Source organism: Boleophthalmus pectinirostris, unplaced genomic scaffold (assembly GCF_026225935.1).
Source record: "Boleophthalmus pectinirostris isolate CB_2022bp ecotype Guang Dong unplaced genomic scaffold, ASM2622593v1 HiC_scaffold_7, whole genome shotgun sequence".
NCBI classification, from domain to species: domain Eukaryota; kingdom Metazoa; phylum Chordata; class Actinopteri; order Gobiiformes; family Gobiidae; genus Boleophthalmus; species Boleophthalmus pectinirostris.
The window spans coordinates 10,869,720-10,891,956 of record NW_026571473.1 but is presented as its reverse complement, the minus strand read 5'-3'; the positions used below and the strand labels follow the sequence as shown (position 1 = coordinate 10,891,956).

The window sequence follows — 22,237 nt, the reverse complement described above, 5'->3', positions numbered from 1 at the left end:
TGTTTTCATTGTAAAAAATAATATATCTTGAAAAATATTCTTACTGTAAGCGTCAGACCTGTAACTTGGCCCAATGTTGTTTCCATGGAGATAAGTTTATAGTCATATTGTGGAATAGCAAGAAGCAAGGTGGCAGATCATCCACTCAAATGTTACACAGCACATCTTGAACATCCTAGGTTTAACTGTAATAAAATTCACTTTCTTTAGTTAGTTTTTTTAGTTTTATAACATCTGTTTGTGTTCCATTAGCTTTATTCCAAGTCCCTGAACTTTCCAGTCAACAAAGCATAACCAAGCACTTCTTATTTGCATACAGCGTGCTTCAAAAACTCCTCTTACCCACTTAATGTTGCCTCTAATGTTTCAGCGTGGGAGTTCATCTTTTGTTTTGTAAGTCACACACCGACACTTGTAACAGCGAGGCCAATTTTACAATCTGAAAACTTTGAGCCTTCACGATGCTTTTTTTCACTGTAAGAATGAAAGTGCTTTGAATCGCCGCTGTGTGTCCCCTGGGCTGTGTTAACGCTCCCGCCGTGTGCTGTTGTCTTCTGTGTGTTTGTGTGTGAACCACATGCAGTACCTATCCTTGCCACAGTGGTCATCGGACTCATCTGCACGGGCGGGTACCTGGTCTGGCGAAACTGGCGTCGCAAAAACACCAAGAGCATGAATTTCGACAACCCCGTCTACCGCAAGACCACCGAGGACGACGACGACGAGATCCACATCGGCCGGCACAGCGAGTCCATCGGGCACGTCTACCCTCCAGTAGGTGGCGGTCACAGTCAGCCGTTCATAGCCCTGCCGCTAGGGGGAGGTATCACTGACAATAACTCACACTGGTACTCAGGAGCGCCCATGTTGACCAAAAAGTGACGGGGCGAAGGTCAAAAGGAGGTTTGACTCGTTTAGGGTCTGAAAGAACTGGACTAAGGCACACGCTGTTTGCCCAAGTCTGCAGTGGAGACACCAGCCATTCATATCTGCACCACATGTTATCATTTATTCAGCGAGCGAGATAGCACATGCATTTATCATCACCATGTCAACAACTCCATGTTTTTGTGTTATTTGAGAGTAAACGATTTCTGTTTTTTCCATAAATATCTTCACAAGACAGTGGCCGCATGTGGTAAGCGCAGAGCTGTCAGAGGCCATTGTTCAAAGACAGTAATTTTCTGTCTGAAAGCAGCAGATGCAGTGTGCTAATACAGTGGATAGTAGTGGATAGTAAAGTAAAGAAAAGAGTTTTTTTTGCCATCCAACGTATCAAAGTAGCACGGGTTATAGGTTGTTTTGTACCCTATTACACATGTATTCTAGACTGAAAATGCATAGGAAATCTATACACTTAAAGCAGAGGGGGAGCTTGTTAACTGTATGGCCCTACAAATGCAAAAGACCTTAACTCCTTTCTGTTTAGTCCAGACAAAACTACAATAGGTAGGGCTTCCAAAATGTGACAACTAGTTGTTATAATGAAGAAATGCAAAAAATATTGAGCTTTGACCCTTGTCAGTTTGAACTTGTCAGTTCCTGTACTCTGCCTTTGTGTCATGTGTCAAAAATAAGGAGTTGTGCAAAGGCAGTAACTGACATTATTATTTTCACCAGGCTTTACATCCATTAGAACAGGGGGGTTAAACTCAACTTCACAGAAGGACAAATTAAAAACAGGGACTACATTGTGGGCCAAACTAAATATTCATTGAAAAATTTCTACATCATCTGCATGTTTTCTCTTCTTTCGACATATGTAATGTTAAACTTTTTCTTATTAAAATGTTTAATAATAGTTTTGCTTAAACACTGAATCCAGAACAAGCAAAATATAAAATAATAACAACATTTTTAATAAATAATGTCTCTATAGTCTATCTGTAGCCGGCAGGCAGCTCTAATACATATTTGATATGGTCTTGCAGGCCAAATATAATTATATCGTGGGCCAAATTTGGCCCCCGGGCCTGTGTTTGACATGTCTACATTAGAAAAACACCTCACCAAGGTCTAGTCATCATGGTGTTTGTTTGAAATGATATAGAAGAGCTTTGGATTTCCTGTTTAGTGCTGATCAGGATCGTGCAGTGACACTTAGACAGTTAAACAGTTTGACAGACAAGTTACTTTGCAGTATAGTATGTACAGTATGAATAAATACACAAAATGCTTTCATATTAAAGATAGTTTAAGTATAATTGAATACATAGATATATTTATTTATTGAATGTGTTAAGATGCTGTTCCAAGGCCGCAACAAAAAGGAGGAGGCGGAAGGTTGGATTTGAAAATAAAGTATATTTATGTACTAAATCACAAGCAAAACATGCACTGTTACTGCTTTTTGCCTTTGGACGACTCCTTTTTTGACATATGATACAAAGGCAGAGTACAGGAACTGCCAAATAAGGGTCAAAGGTCAATTTTGAGTTCAGTATTTTTCACGATATTTATTCACATATTAAAGGAGGTCTCAAATACCCCCAAAATGACTTGACCAAACATGATGTTATGGCATTCTGCCTTTGTAGGGCAGTGTACACTAAGCCCCTTGCACGTTCTAGAAATTCAACCCACAATCTTCTCGGTTACATTGTGTTTCAAAGCTTTGAACTCTGGAATACTTCACCTGTCCCAGAGCTACATTATTCCTCCAGAGTTAACAAATGTTTTCAATATGGAAGGCAATTCTATCAGGAGATAGAAGCACTACTACTAGGAATCAAACCAGCACCCACTCTTTCTCTTACCATTATGATTAGTACGTTTCTGAAATCTGTATACGGTAATCAATTTTCACTTTCAATTAATGTTGTTTGTCTAATACTCCATGCTCTGTGAAACCATTTCAATATTGTACAGAAAAAAAGATTTGGTAGAAAGGATCCAGGGCTAATAATGTTAACTGCATCCTCACAACTCAAGGAAATGAAATGCACAAATTCCCATCTCTCATCTATTTTTCCATGCTTCTGAAATCCTCATAGCTTTGTGAGAATTACATTTATATTCTCTCATACTGAATACCACAATATGGCCCCAAATTGGATTTCTGGAGTGGGTGGTAACGTTATAATATTGCTCTAGTGTGCCATATGAATTTTATTTTGGGAGATGGGGAATAGATGAGACATGATGTATGGAATAGCGGCATTGATTGGATCCAAGGACAGTGTTATCCTGCTTGCCTCATTCATCTAAGTGCACTTGTGGGGAAAATTAGCTTGAAAAATGTCGAGGTGCGAGCGGTATCTGGCAACGCAAACCCCCGCTTTCAAACCAATGCGCAAACAACAATGATTTAAATCCAGTGCACCTAATTGACTTATCATAGGGACACTTATTTAACGCGTTTGTTTTTGTTTTTTACAGTAACGCAAGCTGTGGATAGGGTAGCCAAAAAGGATTATAGGTGATGAGAAGACGGGAGGGAGGACGGGAGGGGGAGCTTGGCACGCTTTGATCGGTTGGCATAGTAACACAGATTTCTTTGTGTTGCTCCAGAGAGAGGGGGGAAAAAAATAAAGCAAGGAATTCTGGGTATCACTGGCACCGGGACTGAAGAGACACACTCACCCGCACATGTATAAAAACAGGTGCGCGTTTGATATGAAAATTCAAGGTCAAAGTCACGAGCCCCCCCCAGCGGACCCCCGTGTACACAGTACCCCAATGTGGTTCTCTGATAGTTTTGTCATTCCTTTAATTGTTTTAGGTGCAGCTTTGTCTCCTGTCAATTTGCACCTGCTTATCTTGGTGCACGTTTATTACGGCGGCGCGGTAGCTCAGGCGGCCGAGGAAAATCAGGTTGGCATGAGGTAGGACAGACATTTTCCCGTATTTTCAAGCCCAAGGCGAGTTTGCAAGATGACAAGGAAGGAGGATCAGAGGAAGGTGAAAGATAAATGGCTTGTAATAATAACGAGGTTTAAAGGCGGACTGTGTAACTTTTCGGTTGGAGGTCGATCACCTTCTTTTTTTCTCCGGAGAAGTCATTGCCCTGCCTGGAATGTTCCGCAGTATGACGTTAAACAGATCTAGCTTACATTTATTCAATTAAAGGTAGTTTTATAGCTCAAAAATACCTAGAAAAACAACATTCTGACTCTGACAGATCTGACCTGTAACTTGGTCTGGTTTGGTCTCCATGACGGTAAAAAGTTTTAATGATATACTGTGAAATATTTCAGACAAAGCCCTTACACTTCCATGGAGAAAAGCAGGTTACACAATGTGCCTTTAAGTCAATAAACCAGATATTTAAATGCTGGAGGTGCAAGTTTATTATAGGAGAAACTGGCTGCATTAGATCTTTTGACGTCAATTCAGAGTACTGTTAAAAATGGGACCAAAATCGTCCCATTGGAGGCAATATTAATTTGAAATTTTACATGATGTTAGGTTGATGTGTCTTGTCAGCTGATTTACAAAGGCTTTGACATCCTTCTCCTACCTCTATTGGTACGGAGATGACGTAGGACAATAAATAAAAATGAGGAGGCCTATCAGCTTTCTCAGACCTGGTATATACTACAATATAGAAGTTGGACTGCAGATGGCACTGTTCTTCTACCAATGCAGGTATGCCGAAATCCGTGTAAATCAGCAGGAAAGACACATCACCGTAACATCAAGTGACTCTTAAAATACCGCAGTAATCTACATGAAAAATAATTGAAAGTATTAAAGTAGATCATTTTGAAGTCTTATGCCTACTTATTACCGTATTTTTATTTAGTATAAGTTGCAGCCAGCCAAAAATGCGTAATGAAGAAGAAAATACATATGTAAGTCGCATCGGACTATAAGCCACACTTTTTGGGTGGAATTTATTTATAAAATGTTTCTGCAGGAGACATGCGCAGTAGAGCGAAGTGACAGTGGTACAGGATTAGCCACATTGACCTGAAGAAATATTTTTTCCTTCCTGCTCTCTTCAAATAAATTCTCACCAGGCGAGAAAATAAATTTTCGGGTCTGATTGACCTGCCCCAAGAGAGTGGGGAAAAAAAATAATTTCTTCGGGTCAATGTGACCCCAAGGCGAGCATGTGGGTTAACAGGCGTAGCAGATACTCACACACAAGACTAGAGTGCCCCCTCTTGGTTGTCCGTGTGAAAATGTTATTATATAGATCGCACTGGAGTATAAATCGCAGGACCCCCCCAAACCCTAAAAAAAAAGTGCAACTTCTAGTCCGAAAAATACGGTACTCAAATTTTTGTTAGTGCATTTACATTATGTCGCTGGTTTTATCTCTTAATCACCTCAGGCTCAATCAAAGAACCTAGTCATGGGTTTCCACTTCCTGTTATATATGCAACTTTTTGAGTACTACTTCCCTTTCAGTAGAGATTATATTATGTTTGAAATTGTCCCAGATTTTCTCTGTTCTACAGATATCATGTTACTGCCATATATTTATTACAACACGTCTCCATTTTCCCCCCTTCTCTCTCCTCTCCTCTTATGGTGGCCTGCTGTGTAACCATCTTTTTATCTGGTGTTTGCAGCGCGTGGCTCTGAGTCTGGATGATGATGGTTATCCCTGAGGGTCCCCCATGGCCCCTCCGCAACCCCCCAAAACCCCCATCATCTCCGGCCCTCTCCTCCATCCCACCCACCACCCGCCACCTCCTCACCTCCGCCTCGAGGCCAATGCCACGCAAGGGAGAACTCAAACTACCCCTTTAAGGAGCAGGGATGACATCGTGTAATACCGCTCTTTCCTCTGCCTCCGCTTGGCTAACATAGATACCACCACTAGCTGCTAATAGCTCCTTTCTTGCTCCTTTCTTCCACTTCTTGCTGCCTCTTGTTTTTGTAGTTGTCAAAGCTGCTAAAACACGTTCAAACTAACCTCACTGGGCTGTGAAGGCGCGCTGTAAATAGCGGATGTCCTAATCCTTTGTTTTTATTTATTATGTTGTAAATATGTTGGAAGTTGTCAAGGTTACGCCGCACTGATGAGGACTTTTTTAACATGACAAAACCTCCTGAAGTCTTGAATCAAACAGAATAGTCTTTTGAGAAGGGTATAGAACATACATTGCGTTTGCCCCTTGGAGATGGCTCGTCAAAGCTAAATATAGCCACGGGGAACTGGCTGTGAAAAGTTGTGTTTGGAGGTTGTTTTTGGGGTGAAAGAGAGAGAGTGAAAGGAGACGTGCCACCAGAGGGTAGTGGCCCGGGGCTAAGTAGAAGCAGCAGAGCAGAAAGGCAAAGGATTATGGGTAAATCCTCGTCTGGTATCAGGTACGCACACATATGATAACAGACATGGGTTTGTTTGCGTATTTTTGGTACAAGTTAGGATTAGCTGATGTATAGGGTTACTTGCAAATACAATGTGAAAAACTGAGAGGTAGAAAATGAATAATGAAGGACATAATTGTTAAAGGTGCGCTATGTAACATTTCATGTGCTTGTCTCCATGGAGATGTGTTTGCTTTGTCTGAGATGTTTCACACTATAGGGATTAATTTATTTATCTTGCATTATATACTTGTTCTTGCTTTCTTGAGTGAGTTCCCCTCTCCACAGATCACATATGATAGAACTGTGCTGGTGGCTTCACCCGGTTGCTATAGTGTGGAACATTCCAGACAAAGCTATTACAATTCCATGGAGAAGCAGGTAGCGAACCCTTCACAAGAAAAGTTACAACTTTAAGACAGATAATTCAATGGAATCTAGTATTATCATCCACTGCTGGACTGTTACATTGACTGCTTTGCACTTCCCGTCCTGTTTTGTTCCAGTTAATGTTGTTAACATTATTTTGGAGTGATCTCTGAGCATGGCAAACCCACACCATAACAGATTTGTGCTGGATAACTAAAGTTTGCATCAGGTTTAATATCTGGTTTAACTCACATCTGGATTAATACCCCAAATGGGAACTTAAAGTCTAAAAAATAATGTTTGATTACTGTGAATTATTCCTGTTACAGACACGTTGCTGTTTGCATTATAACTACATACGTAGACTGTTAGACTATACTGTTAAATTTGTACATTTTGACTTACTACTAAATGTTAAAATATTATGATTAGAAATTCACTTGGCTTCCAGTTTGCCAATTCCAGTCTGCTTGTCCAGCCTTTCCAGTTTAAATTTAAGCTTAATTATTACATCTACCTAAGTACAGGAAGACAAAGTGTATGTACTACAAAAGTATTACAAAAATATTTGGCCACTTTGAAATGTGTTCAAAGTAAAAACAATATATATATATACATTTGAGAACAATTTTTCAATGTAAATGATCTTGAAAAATGTTATCTTTCGAACAGTAAAACAATATGTAAATAGTATAGTATAATTACTTAAGAACTGTATAAAAATGTACTGTACTTTACTTTCTACCACCAATGTAGATACATGAGAGAAAAAATAATTATACAGTAATTTGCAATTTCACAGTGCTTATAATCCCATCTAAATTTGGCAGGGCTTTGGCATTTGCTTCCTGATTACTGTTATATTTAATTACCCACTGAAGCCAGTAGTTGTGGATAGTCCTTGGTTCACTCGTAGACAGAGTTCTGGCTCTGTCCCATGGTGCTGTCAGTGACTATGTAGACATCCAGCCTTTTTTTGTGATGTGATGAGTAATGCGCCAAGGCTGAACGGGCACGCACTCATTTGGTTTGAAAAGAAACTGTGTAAACCAGCATAAATAGTGGATCTTCCATGGGGCTTGCCAATGCCTTCCAGCCCTGAATCAGAATTTATGCTCAGTGGATTTTTGCAATATTTTATAATGGTGACTTACTTGAAGCAGCGAGGACTTGTTAACACGGCACGGTTGGAATAAAGTCTAGAGTTTGGCAAATGCAATAGCATACTTACAAAAAGTTTCAGGAATTTACATGAAAAGTGATCTTCCATTTTTTGTACTTACTTATGAAATCTAGTTCTACATTTCTTACAGCGACTATCAGTTAGATTTAAGGTCTTCCACTGGCAATAGTTATTGTTTTGCTTTCATACCCTATTCTGCATAATGAAGTGATTTCCTTATTTCTTTGCATTATTTGTGCCAGTTCCAAGCCTTGATAGTTTTTTTTTTATTATTATTATTTTTTATAATACATAATTAGGTGTATCGTTACAGAAGGATTCCACTGTTAATTATCAATTTTGTATCGTCACTGGCTGTTTACGTGACACCGAAATTTTATCATTATCTGATTTCTGGAGTTATCCGAGTAAGAAATGTCACGTAGCAGTTATATCTGATGTGAGTCATCAGATTTCTTTTTGATTATTCACACCTATGCAGGTTTTGACAAGAATAATTATGCAAAAAGTGGCAAACTAACACAAAACTGAATGAGAAAATGGTAAATATCAAAAGAGGTACTTTAAAAGGCATTGTACTTTGTCTTCCAAATAGTTATACTCCAGTTATAATCCACTGATTTACCAACACATATCAACAGTTTTTCATGATCAGATTTCCCTTGTGCATGTAAACACACACCAAAATCAGATCTAATTATGGGCTTATCTGATTACTCTAGTTATATTCTAGTGATATTTCCTAATTTCTCATTTGTATTATTTGTGTCAGTCTCATGCCTTGATAGATTTTTGTTATTAATAATACACAATTAGGTGTATCATTATAGAAGGATTCCACTGTTAATGATCCGTTTTGTATCATCACTGGCTGTTTACGTGGACAAGAAATCTCATAGTCATCTGATTTTTGGAGTTATCTGAGTACTGAAATGTCATGTAAACAGTTATATCTGATGTGAGTAATCAGATTTCTTTCTGATTGTTTACAGCTATGCAGGTTTTGACATGGTCTAATTATGGGGTTGTCTGATTTCTCTAGTTATATTCTAGTAATAGTTCCTTATTTCCTTGCATTATTTGTGTCAGTCCCATGCCTTGATAGTTTGTTTTTTTTTACTTGATAATACATAATTAGGTGTATCATTACAGAAGGATTAAACTGTTTATGATCAGTTTAGTATCGTCACTGACTGTTTACGTGGACACCGAAATCTAATCATTATCTGATTTCTGGAGTTATCCGACTTATATCAGTTGTCATGTAAACAGTTATATCTGATGTGAGTAATCAGATTTCTTTCTGATTGGCCAAGAATAATTATGCAAAAAATTTAAATGGCAAACTAACAAACGTGGCAAAGGCAAAACTGAATGAGAAAATGGTAAAAAGAAAGAGGTGTTTTAAAATGCATCATACTTTGTCATCCAAATAGTTACATAACTGGTGTTTTTCATGATCAGATTTCCCTTGTGCATGTAAACACACACCAAAATCAGATCTAATTATGGGGTTATCTGATTACTCTAGTTTCCTCCAATTTTTACTTTGTTATTATAATACATCTAAGTCTAAATATAGCCGCTATTCTGGTATGATGTTTAATCATAGTACTTTCTGATACTCTAAAACAGTTGAAATTGACATATAAAATAGCTGTAAAGTATGTGCCCCATTCAGACCACTCTGGGATTGCAGTTATTTTCCCCTCTCCTGTGTTCTGGGGCAACTGTGATGAAGTCTGACAGGGAAGATCACGCAGGTCACATATCCCTCCCCTGATAGAATAAATCATCTTCACACTCTCTGCTACATACACTGGCTTTGTTTCTGCCGTAATGGACTCCAATAGTGTCCAATAGTGTTTCTGAATAGATTGCTTATTTATTGAGGTAGCTGAGCGCAGCGTTGGTGAAAAATGATTATGATTGCGCAGGTAGATTGGGGACCATCTCTGCTGAAGGACACTGGGAAGGTCCACATATACATATAAAACGGTGACGGGCATACTGGGAGTGTACAGTATGAACCCTTGTCTCCGTGTTGTTTCATATTTATAACATTGGAGAATAGGTCACTGAAGGGTATTTGCTGTATTGTGCTGTGTTTCTGAACCAGATCGCTGCTAGGACGGATATTTGAAGCATTCCTTGATGTAGACTACACGTAATATTTGCGTTTTTTGTTTACGAGTTTATAGTTGTTGTAGTACTTGACTTTTCGTAGTATCCATTAACATCTGTAATACCACTACTACTGTTACTATGTTGTTATTGATAGTTTACTACTGAGTTTTATAGAACAAAAATGTCTTAAGTTGAGATAATGGTTTGCAGATCTCATAATTAATTTACAGTATACCAGATTACATAAAGACGCTTGATAAATAATAGTTACAAGTTCATAATAGTAGTAGATAGTTAATAATAATTACTTTGCTTGTAGTATTATGTCTGAAATGGTTGAGACAGAAAAATGAGAAATAAATGCATTCAAGACAAAAAAAAGTAAATTTCTTATATCATATTTTGCTTTGCCAAACTAAATTTGTATCAAATAGCAAACTCAGTTTTAAATCATCTGTCATCATCTATGTGTTTTTTTCTCTCAACTCAAATTTTAAGATAAACTGTATTTTTCAGATTATAAATCACTCTGAAGTAAAAGTCGCACCAGTCAAAAAATGTATAATGAAGAAGAAAAAAAACATATATAATTTGAACTTTTTGGGAGAAATTAATTTTATAAAGTTATAATTTTATAAACAACAGAACAGAGAACAACAGGCTGTTAACATATTACCAAACTGATGATCTCCCTCCAAATCAATAAATCCATTGAATTTTTCATCCTCTGTGTCACTTCTGAGCAACTGCGCAACCTCCAGAGGTAAACAAAGCACCGCTTCCTCTTCTGCGTCGTTGTCGTCAGTATGAGTCCCAGTTAGAATTATTCTGGTCTTTCTGAATCCCGACAGGATGGTTTCGGTTGTCTTTATAACTTTGTTTCAACTTTAAATTTAGTAATGGTGCGATCAACTGACATGATGCAGACAGGACAGAGGCTCTCTCTGCAGGAAACATGCGCAGTAGAGCGTGATGTACATGAGTAATAGTAGAAGCGGCTACTGACACAAGTCTAGAGTGGCTTCTCACAGCTGTCAGTGTGAACATTTTAATATATAAATCACACCGGAGTATAAGTTGCAGGACCACCCAAACCATAATCCTAAACCATGAAAAAATTTATGAGTTATAGTCCGAAAAATACGGTATTTAAAATTTAAACTATAACTTCTCACGCATAAATATAAAAATGTGACATATATAATATAACATGAGATTTGCAAACCATTTTCTTTTTATATCTGCATTTTACTCCATATATAATCCTAACATATATCAGGTTATAATGTCACTTCTGCTGTAGATGTTTGACTTGAAAGTATTGCATTACGTTGTTGACTAGAAGTACCAGCCCTTACAACCTCTTTGCATTCTTTCCAAACAGTAACCTATGCTCCTAACCAAAATACTACCACTACTTATTAAACTACTACTTTCCTAACTTCCTTACTGTATCCACTGTATTAGCGACTACTGTCTGCCTTGCTTTGTATCTTTCAATCAAACACTTTCATTCTTTCTTTCTCCATCATGATCTTCATTACTGACATATTTTCGGCAAGGGCTATCACGCTTTGGGTAAATAGGCACATAAACTAAACGTGGAATCTGCACCAACTCCAGGAGAAGACCAGGTTTTGGCAATGCATGGACTGAAGGCGCCATCTTGGATCTTTTCGGCGGACATTTTGGTATGTTTGTTCTCAGTTTGAACCATGTGACTTCCCTTTTCCAGCTGTTTTTATCATGACGTAACAATTTGGGACTGTGATTTGTGGTCGTTCTAGCCCCTTGCCAGACCATTCCTTACTTGATGATGTACATTACTTGAAAGGCAAAAGTTGGGGGTGTTTTTTATACCAGTTTCAGTGTAGAAGGAAAAGTTAACGGGGAATTGTGTAGGTTTTGTGGTTTGGGTTTATTCAATGCATTGTCTGGGTCAGGATACAGGTGAACGATGACTTAGAAATTTGTGGGAAAATACTGTAGTAGTTCAATTCCAAAACACATAAAAATGACAAGAAAGAAAATTAAACTGTAAGCATTATGAACCTCTAGACGTCTGCCAAGGCACTAGTCTTTTCTCGCAATACACAACAATATCCTATTACTATGATAAATGCTCTTTCAGTAAGCACCTACGAGTTCTAGTTTTGTTTTAACCTTCTTTTTTCCAAAACAAAATTAAGTAATGACTTTGTTAAAGCCACAGTGTAACTTTTTTTTTTTGTAATGTAACTTTTTTTTTGCCATAAAGCAGAGTTGAGTTCATTAACCTTTCCAGCAATTTTAGTACATTTGTTATACATCCTTTTTCTCAGTACAACCTGTTATTTCACGATCTGCATGCTGTAGTTGGGATATATGGCTATAATAAAAGTTATAGGACCAAAAATACAAATGGGAAAAAAATGAAAATAAAATTCACCCTCAAACACACAGCAAGCATGTAATTTTATTTATTTTTTTAGACATAAAATGCTTAATTTAGGGCCTTAGCTACAAAAATACAAAATATCAAGTCTGTAAGTAAACTAAAAATATCCTTATTGCCCTCACCAAAAAAAAGTGCAATGGCCCCATTACTTTACTTGTGCCAGTCATGGAAACAGCTCCTGTCAGGTTTTATTTTTCAAATAAAAATGGCAAGGGATGCACAGTTACGCAGACCAAAATGCATAATTTGCCATTTATTTGAGAAACAACAGCACGTAGAGTGGCTTTTTAAATTGTTACGAACAAAGACGCTCAAAGCAGCCAAACATTTTGACTGGCTACACTCTTTGGCAAAGTTTGGGCCAATCGAAATGGATGGAGCGCATACGCTTGGTGGAAAGCAAAGTTCCTATTGGACACTTGTTTTCCCAATGTCATCATGCAGCCTGTGTGTGACGTAGGATAATGCTGAAACCAAAAAACACGAAACTGTCAGCTTTTCAAGGGGAAAAAAAGCAAGTTTCAGTCTTTTATGATTGGGAAGTTATGCATGGTTATGTCTGGAAGGGTTAAACAGAAAAACATACATCCTTACAGTGAGTGGGCTCTCCACAAACTGACTCTTACATGGCCTGGGGAAGGGCCTTCTCTTGCTTGTTTCCATGGACATGTTGTTCCTTTGGCTATAATATTCCACAGTATGGCATAAGACACATCTATCCCCATGGAGAATGTTCCAACGTGTGGTTTTAACTTTCTCTTTCCATGGAATCACCTTCAGAAAGTTACATACTGTACCTTTAAATTGGACTCAAAAAATGATTTAGGGCATTTTTCAGACAAGAAACAAATAAATGGATTAAAAGAACCATCAAACAAAACATTCTTATTGTGCTACATTTCCAGTATTTTACAAAAAGAAAAAGAAATTGACGTATGCTGTATTTTAACCTATCATTTTGAATTTTACTTCGAAAACTACTACTTTTTCCCACAAATGTCTGTGTCACTGAACTGCACCTGTTTGTCATTGCCTTCAAGGAACTGTCCACTCGAGGCTCTGTCATCCCACGGCCACAGCAGCCATTTTTGTACGCTGTTAGTTGCACAAAACTTTTCGAGAAGCCTTCTGCACTGTGTAAAAATAATAAGGGTTGATGTGATGGGGGGGGTGGTCCAATGGTACAGTCTGGTAGTTTTGAATCATTGAACTTGTAAATACCTTTTCATACTGCGGAAACCTTTTTGATAATGTTTTAAATGTAAAAGTTGTACATAAACCTTGGGAGTGTAGACTATATATGAATTTATTTGTACACAAGAGCACTGGATTTCTTTACTACTTGATTGTAACTAAAATGAATAATCTGCCAAAGTCTTATTTCTCACCATCGTCTTTTTGTTTGCAGCTTCTTAACAGCAGATTATAATGTTATTAAATTATGTTCCATAGATTCCATTGCTGTGTTTTTAAAAGTTTAAGATGATTTTTTTTTTTCTGTTTTAATTTATTCGTGCCTTTTTCGTGCTCCTGTATACTTCTTTGGTCCATCTGTGTTATGTGTGGGGGTGGGAGGGGCGGGTTGGGGTATAGGGCAGGGGGGTGTGGGGGCGGGGGGGGTTGTTAAAACTTAGCCACTTGTGTACTGACATGGATTCTCTGTACTGTATGCCAAAATGGTCTCACTCACGTTTCTATGAAATCAGCTGTTGATAAATATCTCTATATATTGATATATTAAATTTATAAAAACTGTCCCACATGCACTGTGTCTGTCGGGTTTTTTTTTACAGTATAACCATGTGTTTGTCGTACTTTCAGGGTTCCCACGGTCATGGAAGTGCTGGAAATGCCATGGAATTTGAAAATGTTATTTGCCAGGCCTGGAAAAGTCATTGAATTTTATTATCTCTTTCACGCACCTGCAGCGTTCTGTTAAGTTCTCATTAGGCTGTTATGATTATTTCCAAACATGTGCGTATTTTGTTTAAAAGAGACGATATTAAATACAGCACCATGTATAAATATTCTACCCATGCGGTGACAGGGTGGGTGGGTTTTTCTTTTTTTGGGGTTGGTTTACGTTTTGTGTTTTTTCTTTTGTATTTTTTTTTCTTCATATCTATAATCATTTTTTTGTGCCATTCTTTATGTGGATCTGTTCTGGTGGGGGACTCGCATTTTGGATTTCTTTTTCTTCCCCAGCTCTGCAGAACTGTGACATCTGTGAGTTAACTGCCAGTTGTTTGTATATGTATATATTTGATAGTTTGAACACAATAAAAACATTTTTGAAAAAAGAAGAGACAACCATAAATGCACTGACAGTATTTTGACTGTTAAAAAACTATAATACCAAACCATAAGGTGAGAGGAAATGGGTTAACATTTCATATTTAGCCGTAAAAGTCTGATCAATTCTAAACATGAAGGTGCTGTAAAGTCATGGAAAATTCACTTTAGGTAATGAAAAAGTCATGGAAAAGTTTTGAAATTTTGTCAGTGAAAAAGCGTGGGAACCCTGTACTAATGTGTTATGGTCAGAGTCAAATATTGTATTAAAGGTGCATTGTGGAACTTTGTCCAGTGGAGGATATGTCTAGAATGTTCCACGCTTAAGAATCTCCACGGAGACTTGCAAGCCAAATTACAGGTTAGATGTGTGGAGATGCGACCCCACTCACGGTAAGAGTGAATGTTTTTTAAGATTTTTTTGTGCATTAAATAATATCTGTAGTAGAATAAATAAATGTATAAATGAATAAATGTTAGTTTACTACAATACTGCGGACAATTTAAACCAAAGTGTTAACATCTCCATGGGGACAAAGAGGTTGCGGACCTATCCAAACATCCATTTTTTTCCGCTTATCCGGGGCCTGGTTGCAGGGGCAGCAGTCTAAGCAGGGACTCCCAGACTTCCTTCACCCCAGACACGTCCTCCAGCTCCTCAAGGGGAACCCCAAGGTGTTGCGGACCCGCTCCAGAAAAATGTATCTTTAATGATTAAGAGCAGTGCGTTACAACAGTGTAACTCAACGTTCACTTTTAAATCTGACAACCTTTTAGCCGTCTGAATGTTCAAAGCAGTAATTATTTCTGTTTTAGTAGAAGCTAATCCCTCTTCACAGTAGTTCATGTTACACTCACTGCTACGGTGGTGCTCACAGGGTAGTGATATAAAACGGTGATTAACTGTTGCCAGAACATTTTAGACTTTATTTAATTAGATTTACCATTGGAGAAATCCATATAGAAAGGAATGAACATACTTAGTAGACAGTTTAAAGATCCTATATTACACAAAATTGACTCTTGTTATCTTTAAGACATGTTATAATTCTGTTACTTCTTCAAAAACATACCTGGAGTCGTGTTTTTCTTCACTCACACACGCTTGAGTAACTTTTTGTTATTAGCCTGTCTACATCTCCAAGCTCAAAATGCTTTGTTCCAACTTGTGATGTCATGAAGTGATAGTTTTACATGTTAAGATCTTTTTTTAACCTTTTGCTCAGTAGAGTTTGGCAATTCCGGGGCTGAAATCAACAAATGTAGTTAATATGATTAACTGAGATTCAGGAGCAGCACCACGCCTATTTCCCAGAAGCCTATATGTAGCAGCCTTTCCCATCATCCCAGTTTGTCTCGGCTAATTCGGCCCCACCCTCCCATCCCCTATTTTGTCTTTCAGTCATAAGACCCCTACAAGAGGGATCCCGTTCCGGCTGGGCCAATTGAAGATTGAGACGGAGCCCCCACCTATAGTCTCAACCCAGTCATCTCTTCCCCGCTTCGTATATTATCAATAAACTTCTTCGCACTATGTCGTTGTTGGCATGGTCCTAGCAAGTGAAATTGATTCTAGTGAAGGTGTACTGAGTTTAAAAACACAGTGGAGCACTTCCTGTATTACCGCATGACATCACAAGGTGGAACAATTTTTCTGTAAGAGAAGAACTTAGTCTAAATATGCAGGGTTTGTGTGTTTAACATGTGAATGAAACAAAACACAACTCCAGGTTTGTTTGTGATGAGGAACATTATAACACAGGTCAGTCCTTTAAATAAGCCAGAAATGTCGCCAACGGTGTGTGTCTCCTGTCTCTTCTCTTTGCGCTCTGCTTTGTTATTTATAATGACGTTTGGGATCAAAGGCTTCCACCTCTATACTATTGGACTTTGAATTGAATTTCACATGCTCTAAAATGTTCTGCAAAAACATGACAACAAACTGACGCTATTATTCCACTCTGCAACTTCTTGTTAAAATTCAAATGTCCTGTTTACAAGGACATCTATATTATATTATTATTATGCGCATTTTCTGACATGTTGAGCAGATTTTTAGAGAAGGTCACACTTGCTATGATTTGTTCTGCAGACATCAACAGCATTCACGCCTCATTGCATTTCATGGGTATTTTGAAGCACTGAAAAATGTGATAGGAAGAAGAAGTTCAAAGTTATTCAAAGTTACTTAACAAAAAGTTGCATTGTCTGTATTGATTTTGTATACTTTTCTCCAAGGTTAGCAGTTCAAGCTCTGCTACTGGCTATAACGAAACACTTCACTTACATTGCCTCTTTGAATAGCAGCCACAGAAAAAAATAATAAATTGGCGATACAGTAAATCTGAATGTCCACGCAAAGCTTAAAGATGCACTATGTAACTTTTTTGCAGGGTCAACCACCGTCCTTGATTCCATGATGATTATTGTGTTGCTTGAATGGTCCAATGTATGGCACAAATCATACCTATCTCCATGGAGACAAGCTGGTGACACCGCTAGGCCAAGTTACAGGTCAGATCTGTGAAGAGGCAAGAATGCATGTTTGAGAAGGTACTTTTTTTCTAAAAGAAATACCGTATTTTTCGGACTATAAGGTGCACCGGATTATAAGGCGCATTAAGCGAAACAAACGGACGACACTTGAGACTGATCCCTCAGCCCAGGCATCCATGATCCATTGGCAGGTCATGGCTTAACTCACCCGGTGTTGAGGAAGACTCAAATACATTGAGTAATAATGTGTTTAATGCAGCTTTTTGCACATTTGTTTACGTGGTACAGAAATGAAACTTAAAACCACATGGCTAATTTGCATAAACTATAAGCTCTGAAAAAACAGCTCGCTCCTTGTGCACTGATGTGGTTCAGTTTCTGTCGGACTAAAGGACACGACTTTGCAAGGCTCCTGACTACAACAGGTGTAATGCTCTGACAATCCATCTAGTGCTTTGTTTGCGGCTTTGTAACTTACCAAAGTTGTACTAAAACATTTTGACAGATTTTTGAGCACCCTGTACCACATAAAATTGGTTCAAAGTCAGTAAACACAACCAGAATTAATACATAAGGTGCACTGTCGATTTTTTAAAACATTAAAGGATTTTAAATGCGCCATATAGTCCAAAAAATACGGTACATGTCACTGAAGAAGTGAAAGTTAAGATCAATAAGTTCAAAGGTGCACTATGTAACTTTTGGTTGGGGTCTGTCACCTGCTTGTTTCTGTGGAGATGTCATTACTCTGCATGAAATGTTCCACAGTGTGACATAAAACAGCTCTATCTTATATTTATTCAATTACAGATGGTTTTATAGCTCAAAAATATCTTGAAAAACAGGCATTGTAACTATAGGGTGGCATTTCCACAAATCTGACCTGTAACTTGGTCTGGTTTGGTCTCCATGGTCTCCCATACTCCGAAACATTCCAAACAAAGCACTGAAAACATGGAGGAAAGCTTTTGACGAACCCTCCACCAGAAAAGTTACACAATGCACCTTGAATGACGATAAGTGAAAAGATATTCAGTAACTCTTCATGCCCATATCCTCTGGCTTAATCTTGTCTCATTGATTTACTGTATCCGCTCCTCTTTTAAACTCCTCCATGGGTTTGACTGTGCTCAAGCTTTTTATTGTCATTCTGGGCCATGGGGTCAATTGCATCCAGGAAACAGGAAGACTATTGCACGATTCATCACAGCACTAGCACTGAAGCGCCAGCATTGACTGAGGTGAGACCTGGGGGAAATTACAGCTGTTTTCTGTAGGAGGAGACTTCACCTCAGCCCGGATGTGAAACAAGAGACAGAACACTGCAGGTAACAGGTCAAAGTGCACTCAAGAAACTAGGTCCTTCTTCACACTGTACAGTAAACAAGCTCAGAGGTAAATAAAACAATACATTTTTTTGAAGTCACAGAAAGTCATAAATGTTCTAAACCTGCATTGTGAAGAAGTTCTTGGAAGTTTTTTTTAAAGGTGCACTGTAACTTTTCAAGAAGGTTCGCCATCTGGATGTTATTAATCCATGTATTTATTTTTTGTTCATTTGTTTTTCAAAATAAAAACAAAAATAAGAAACTGAAAAAACAACTATTTTCTTCATTATTTGTCTCCAAAATCAAAATGAAAAAGTGGACAATGATTATTTTTTTTCAGTTTTTTTTTTTTTTTTTTTTTCAGATTATGTGTTTAAATGAATAATGGAAAAAATGGATAACGGCCGTTTCTGTGATTTAAATTGCGATACCGGACTTTTATACGGACTGAACCAGGACTAAACCAGGAATGGACCAGGCCTGGACCAGGACTGGACCAGGACTAAACCAGGACTGAACCAGATCTATATCAGGACTGGACCAGGACTAAACCAGGACTGAACCAGACTTAAATCAGGACTGGACCAGGACTGGACCAGGACTGAATCAGGTCTAAACCAGGTCTAAACCAGGACTAAAGCAGGACTAAACCATTCTCAGTCCTGGTCTGGTCCCGGTCTCAGTCTCGGTCTCAGTTCCGGTCTCAATCCCGGTCAGGTCCTGGGCTCAGACCCTGTCTCGGTCCTGGTCCTGGTCCTGATCTCAGTTCCGTTCTTAGTCCTGGTCTCAGTCCTGGTCTCAGTCCTGGTCTCAGTCCTGGTCTCAGTCCTGGTCTGGTCCCGGTCTCAGTCCTGATTACTTAACAGTTTACACAGGCGCACCTCCGGGCCCGTCCCAACACTCTTGGTTTAGTCCTGGTTTAGTCCTTTTTTAGTCCTGGTTCAGTCCGTATGGGGCACAAAAGTCCAGCATCACAGTTTAAGTCACAAAAATGGGAAAGGCTGTCATTAGTTTTTTCCATTTTTCATTTAAACACGAAATCAAAAACTGAAAAAACAAATCAACAAACTTGTTTTTTTTTTTATTTTGGTTTTGTAGACAAATAATGAAGAAAATAGTGTTGTTGTTTTTTTGTTGTTTTTTTTCATTTTCTTATTTTTGGTTTTATATTTGAAAAACGAATGAATGAATGATACACAGATGGTTACTGCTTTGCCTGGACTCTATGCTGGAACAGTATCACATAAAACATATCTATCTCCATGGAAACAAGCAGGGGACACTATTAAGCCAAATGAAAAGTCAGATCAGTGGAGAGGAAAACCCACTCAATAAAGCAATAACATCTCCATGGAAACAAGCCGGTACTGTCCACAGTCCATCTTTAAATAAAAAAACAAAACAAGAATAGATCAATTATATGAATAAAAATCTGCATAAAAACAAACAAAACATAGGACTTAGGGTCATAACAAAAATACAACTTCAATGACAGACTCTTTTACAATAAATATCCTACATCCACTAGCATTTATTTCTGTGACAGGGCAGTAGTGCATAAAATGTGGGTTAAGAATAGAACAGGCAATTCAGTATAGTGAGGATTTTTATTTTTTTTTTTTTCTCCACTTTTTTTTTCTCTCTCTCTCTTGCTGGAGATGACTGGGTTACCTGGTTTACAATGGAGTGGGAGGGCATCCATGTGAAAAGAAGCAGCCCGTTGACTCCGAGCGCTCGTCACTGTAAAATGAATAAAATATGTGTGCGGCCGTGTGACAGCTTCACTTATGAAAATAAAGTTGTAGCACATTTTTCAGCTACAGCAGCAGCAGCAGCAGCAGTGCAGTAGCAGAGCTCATTGACCTCCATGTGCAAACTGTTTCCTCCCCGGAGACCTTGCTTTAAAAAACACCAGAATATAAAAGGGTCAGGGTTTTTTTTTTCATCAAGTTAAGCCAAATGTGTTTTCCCCCGTGCACAGATATGTTGTAAAAGCAGCTATTAGAGTCAAAATTAAACCGCTATCTGCCTCCAATTATAAAGCGTTTTACTGACCAAGAATCAGGAAGTGCTCTGTAAGCATGTTAGTTGTTTTTTAGCTGTACCATGATTGTAAAACTTCATGCGCTTATCAAATCATCACAGTGAATATTTAGAATGATAGAAATCTAAGTTTGGGCATTTCACATTTGAAGACTGCAAAAGTCGGGCACAACATCTTTCAAAGTTCACTATTTGCGTTTTTAGGCCGACAGAGAACCGTGCCAGTTCCAGCTCCTGATCTCAAAGTGACTGACATTTTCACGCCGAAAATCAGGGCATTCGGGAGTAAAACTTGTTTTTTTCTAAGCAAATCGTGATGACACAGTAGACGTGAGCAGGTTCATCCAGGTCACGCTCAGTAAAATAAAAGAAAAAGTGTGAGTGGAATATGGTGGAGAAATCAAGTGACAAGAAGATTGTGTAGTGGTCAGCGGAGGAGACCAGATATTTGCTGTATCTGTGTTTGCCCCTTTAGGTTCCATCTTTGGATTGGGCCTTGCTGTCGCCTTTTCCACAGCAGACATTTCCCCACAGCAGATGTTTCTCCACAGCAGATGTCTCTCCACAGTAGACGTTTCTTCACAGCAGACGTTTCTTCACAGCAGATGTCTCTCCACAGTAGACGTTTCTCCACAGTTGACGTTTCTCCACAGTTGACGTTTCTCCACAGCAGACGTTTCTCCACAGCTGACGTTTCTCCACAGCAGACGTTGGAGCAGAGCTCGGTGCAGATAAATAATGACTTGTATGAGTACAAATGCTCGCTGGTGTCGATGATGTGATCCATGACTGTTATTTTCCTCGCTGTGACTTTCATATGGCCTTGTTTTTATTTGGTGGCAAATCCACACCCTCTGTCGATGACGCATCATGGGTTTGAACACGGGTCATTCACCGGTGAGCACTTTGGTTCCCAGTGTAACGGGAGCGGGATCCGGCACCGTTCTGTCCGTCTTGAAAACAGCTTATGTAATCTTTCTGGTGGAACAGCTTGTGTTTGGTACAACAGCTTGTTTCCACGAATATAATACTGTGGAATTAACCTGACAGAGCAATAACATCTCCATGGAGACAAGTAGGTGGTGCAACATCAGATCTGTGGAGGGGAGACTGTAAGTATGCACACTTTGATTACTTTCTGTTTTGAATGAAGAGTGAGTCATTTGTTTCTCTTCCGTATTTGATTTGCATTTGGTGATTAAAACAGAGATCTCTTCTCCAGTTCACAATCCTGATGCTCTGCTGCCCCTTGTGGCTGGATCTCGCACTCCACCTCTTCATTCAACTAAAGTCAAAAGTGCACCGCAAACCCAAAAGGCCCACTATCTACAGACTCTCTCATCCAGGAAAGATTAGTCGGCTGTTCTTTCCCTCTACAACTCTCCTAACAGCTCCAGTGTTCCTGACCAAGTAAGTTTTTGTACAATTCAGTTTTTTGTAATTCCCATTTGCATATTTACTCTCCTCTCAAATGACTTGGCAATGATTGTTTGGCTCTAAAAGCTCGGTTAAGGATTCTAACTGTCTATTAGATAAACAGAATCAACATTTCTTCCACATCGGCTTAAATTAAAAGTGATTCTCAGAGCTATAATTATAATTAAGTACGTCCAAGTTGCAGTAACCTTCTTCTCTCAATGGTCTTTTCAAGCATATACATATATTTTTTATTATTCCCTGCATTTTTACCCTTGTACTTTT

The 22,237-nt window shown here is 38.5% G+C and overlaps 1 protein-coding gene across 5 annotated transcripts in view; it reads left to right on the top strand.

Moving 5' to 3' along the window:
* The window catches only part of lrp8 (low density lipoprotein receptor-related protein 8, apolipoprotein e receptor), a 405,138-nt gene extending 391,198 nt beyond the window's left edge, over window positions 1-13,940 (top strand). For 2 of the 5 annotated variants that reach the window (XM_055164422.1, XM_055164420.1), the window contains 2 exons: window positions 584-774; window positions 5,520-13,940. In XM_055164422.1, the coding sequence (XP_055020397.1) occupies window positions 584-774; window positions 5,520-5,558 (230 nt within the window). In that variant the 3' untranslated portion in view covers window positions 5,559-13,940. Of the gene's footprint in view, window positions 1-583; window positions 3,332-5,519 lie in introns of those variants that run through there. The other 3 variants (XM_055164421.1, XM_055164423.1, XM_055164419.1) reach the window with 3 other exon arrangements.
* Window positions 13,941-22,237: the final 8,297 nt, after the last annotated feature.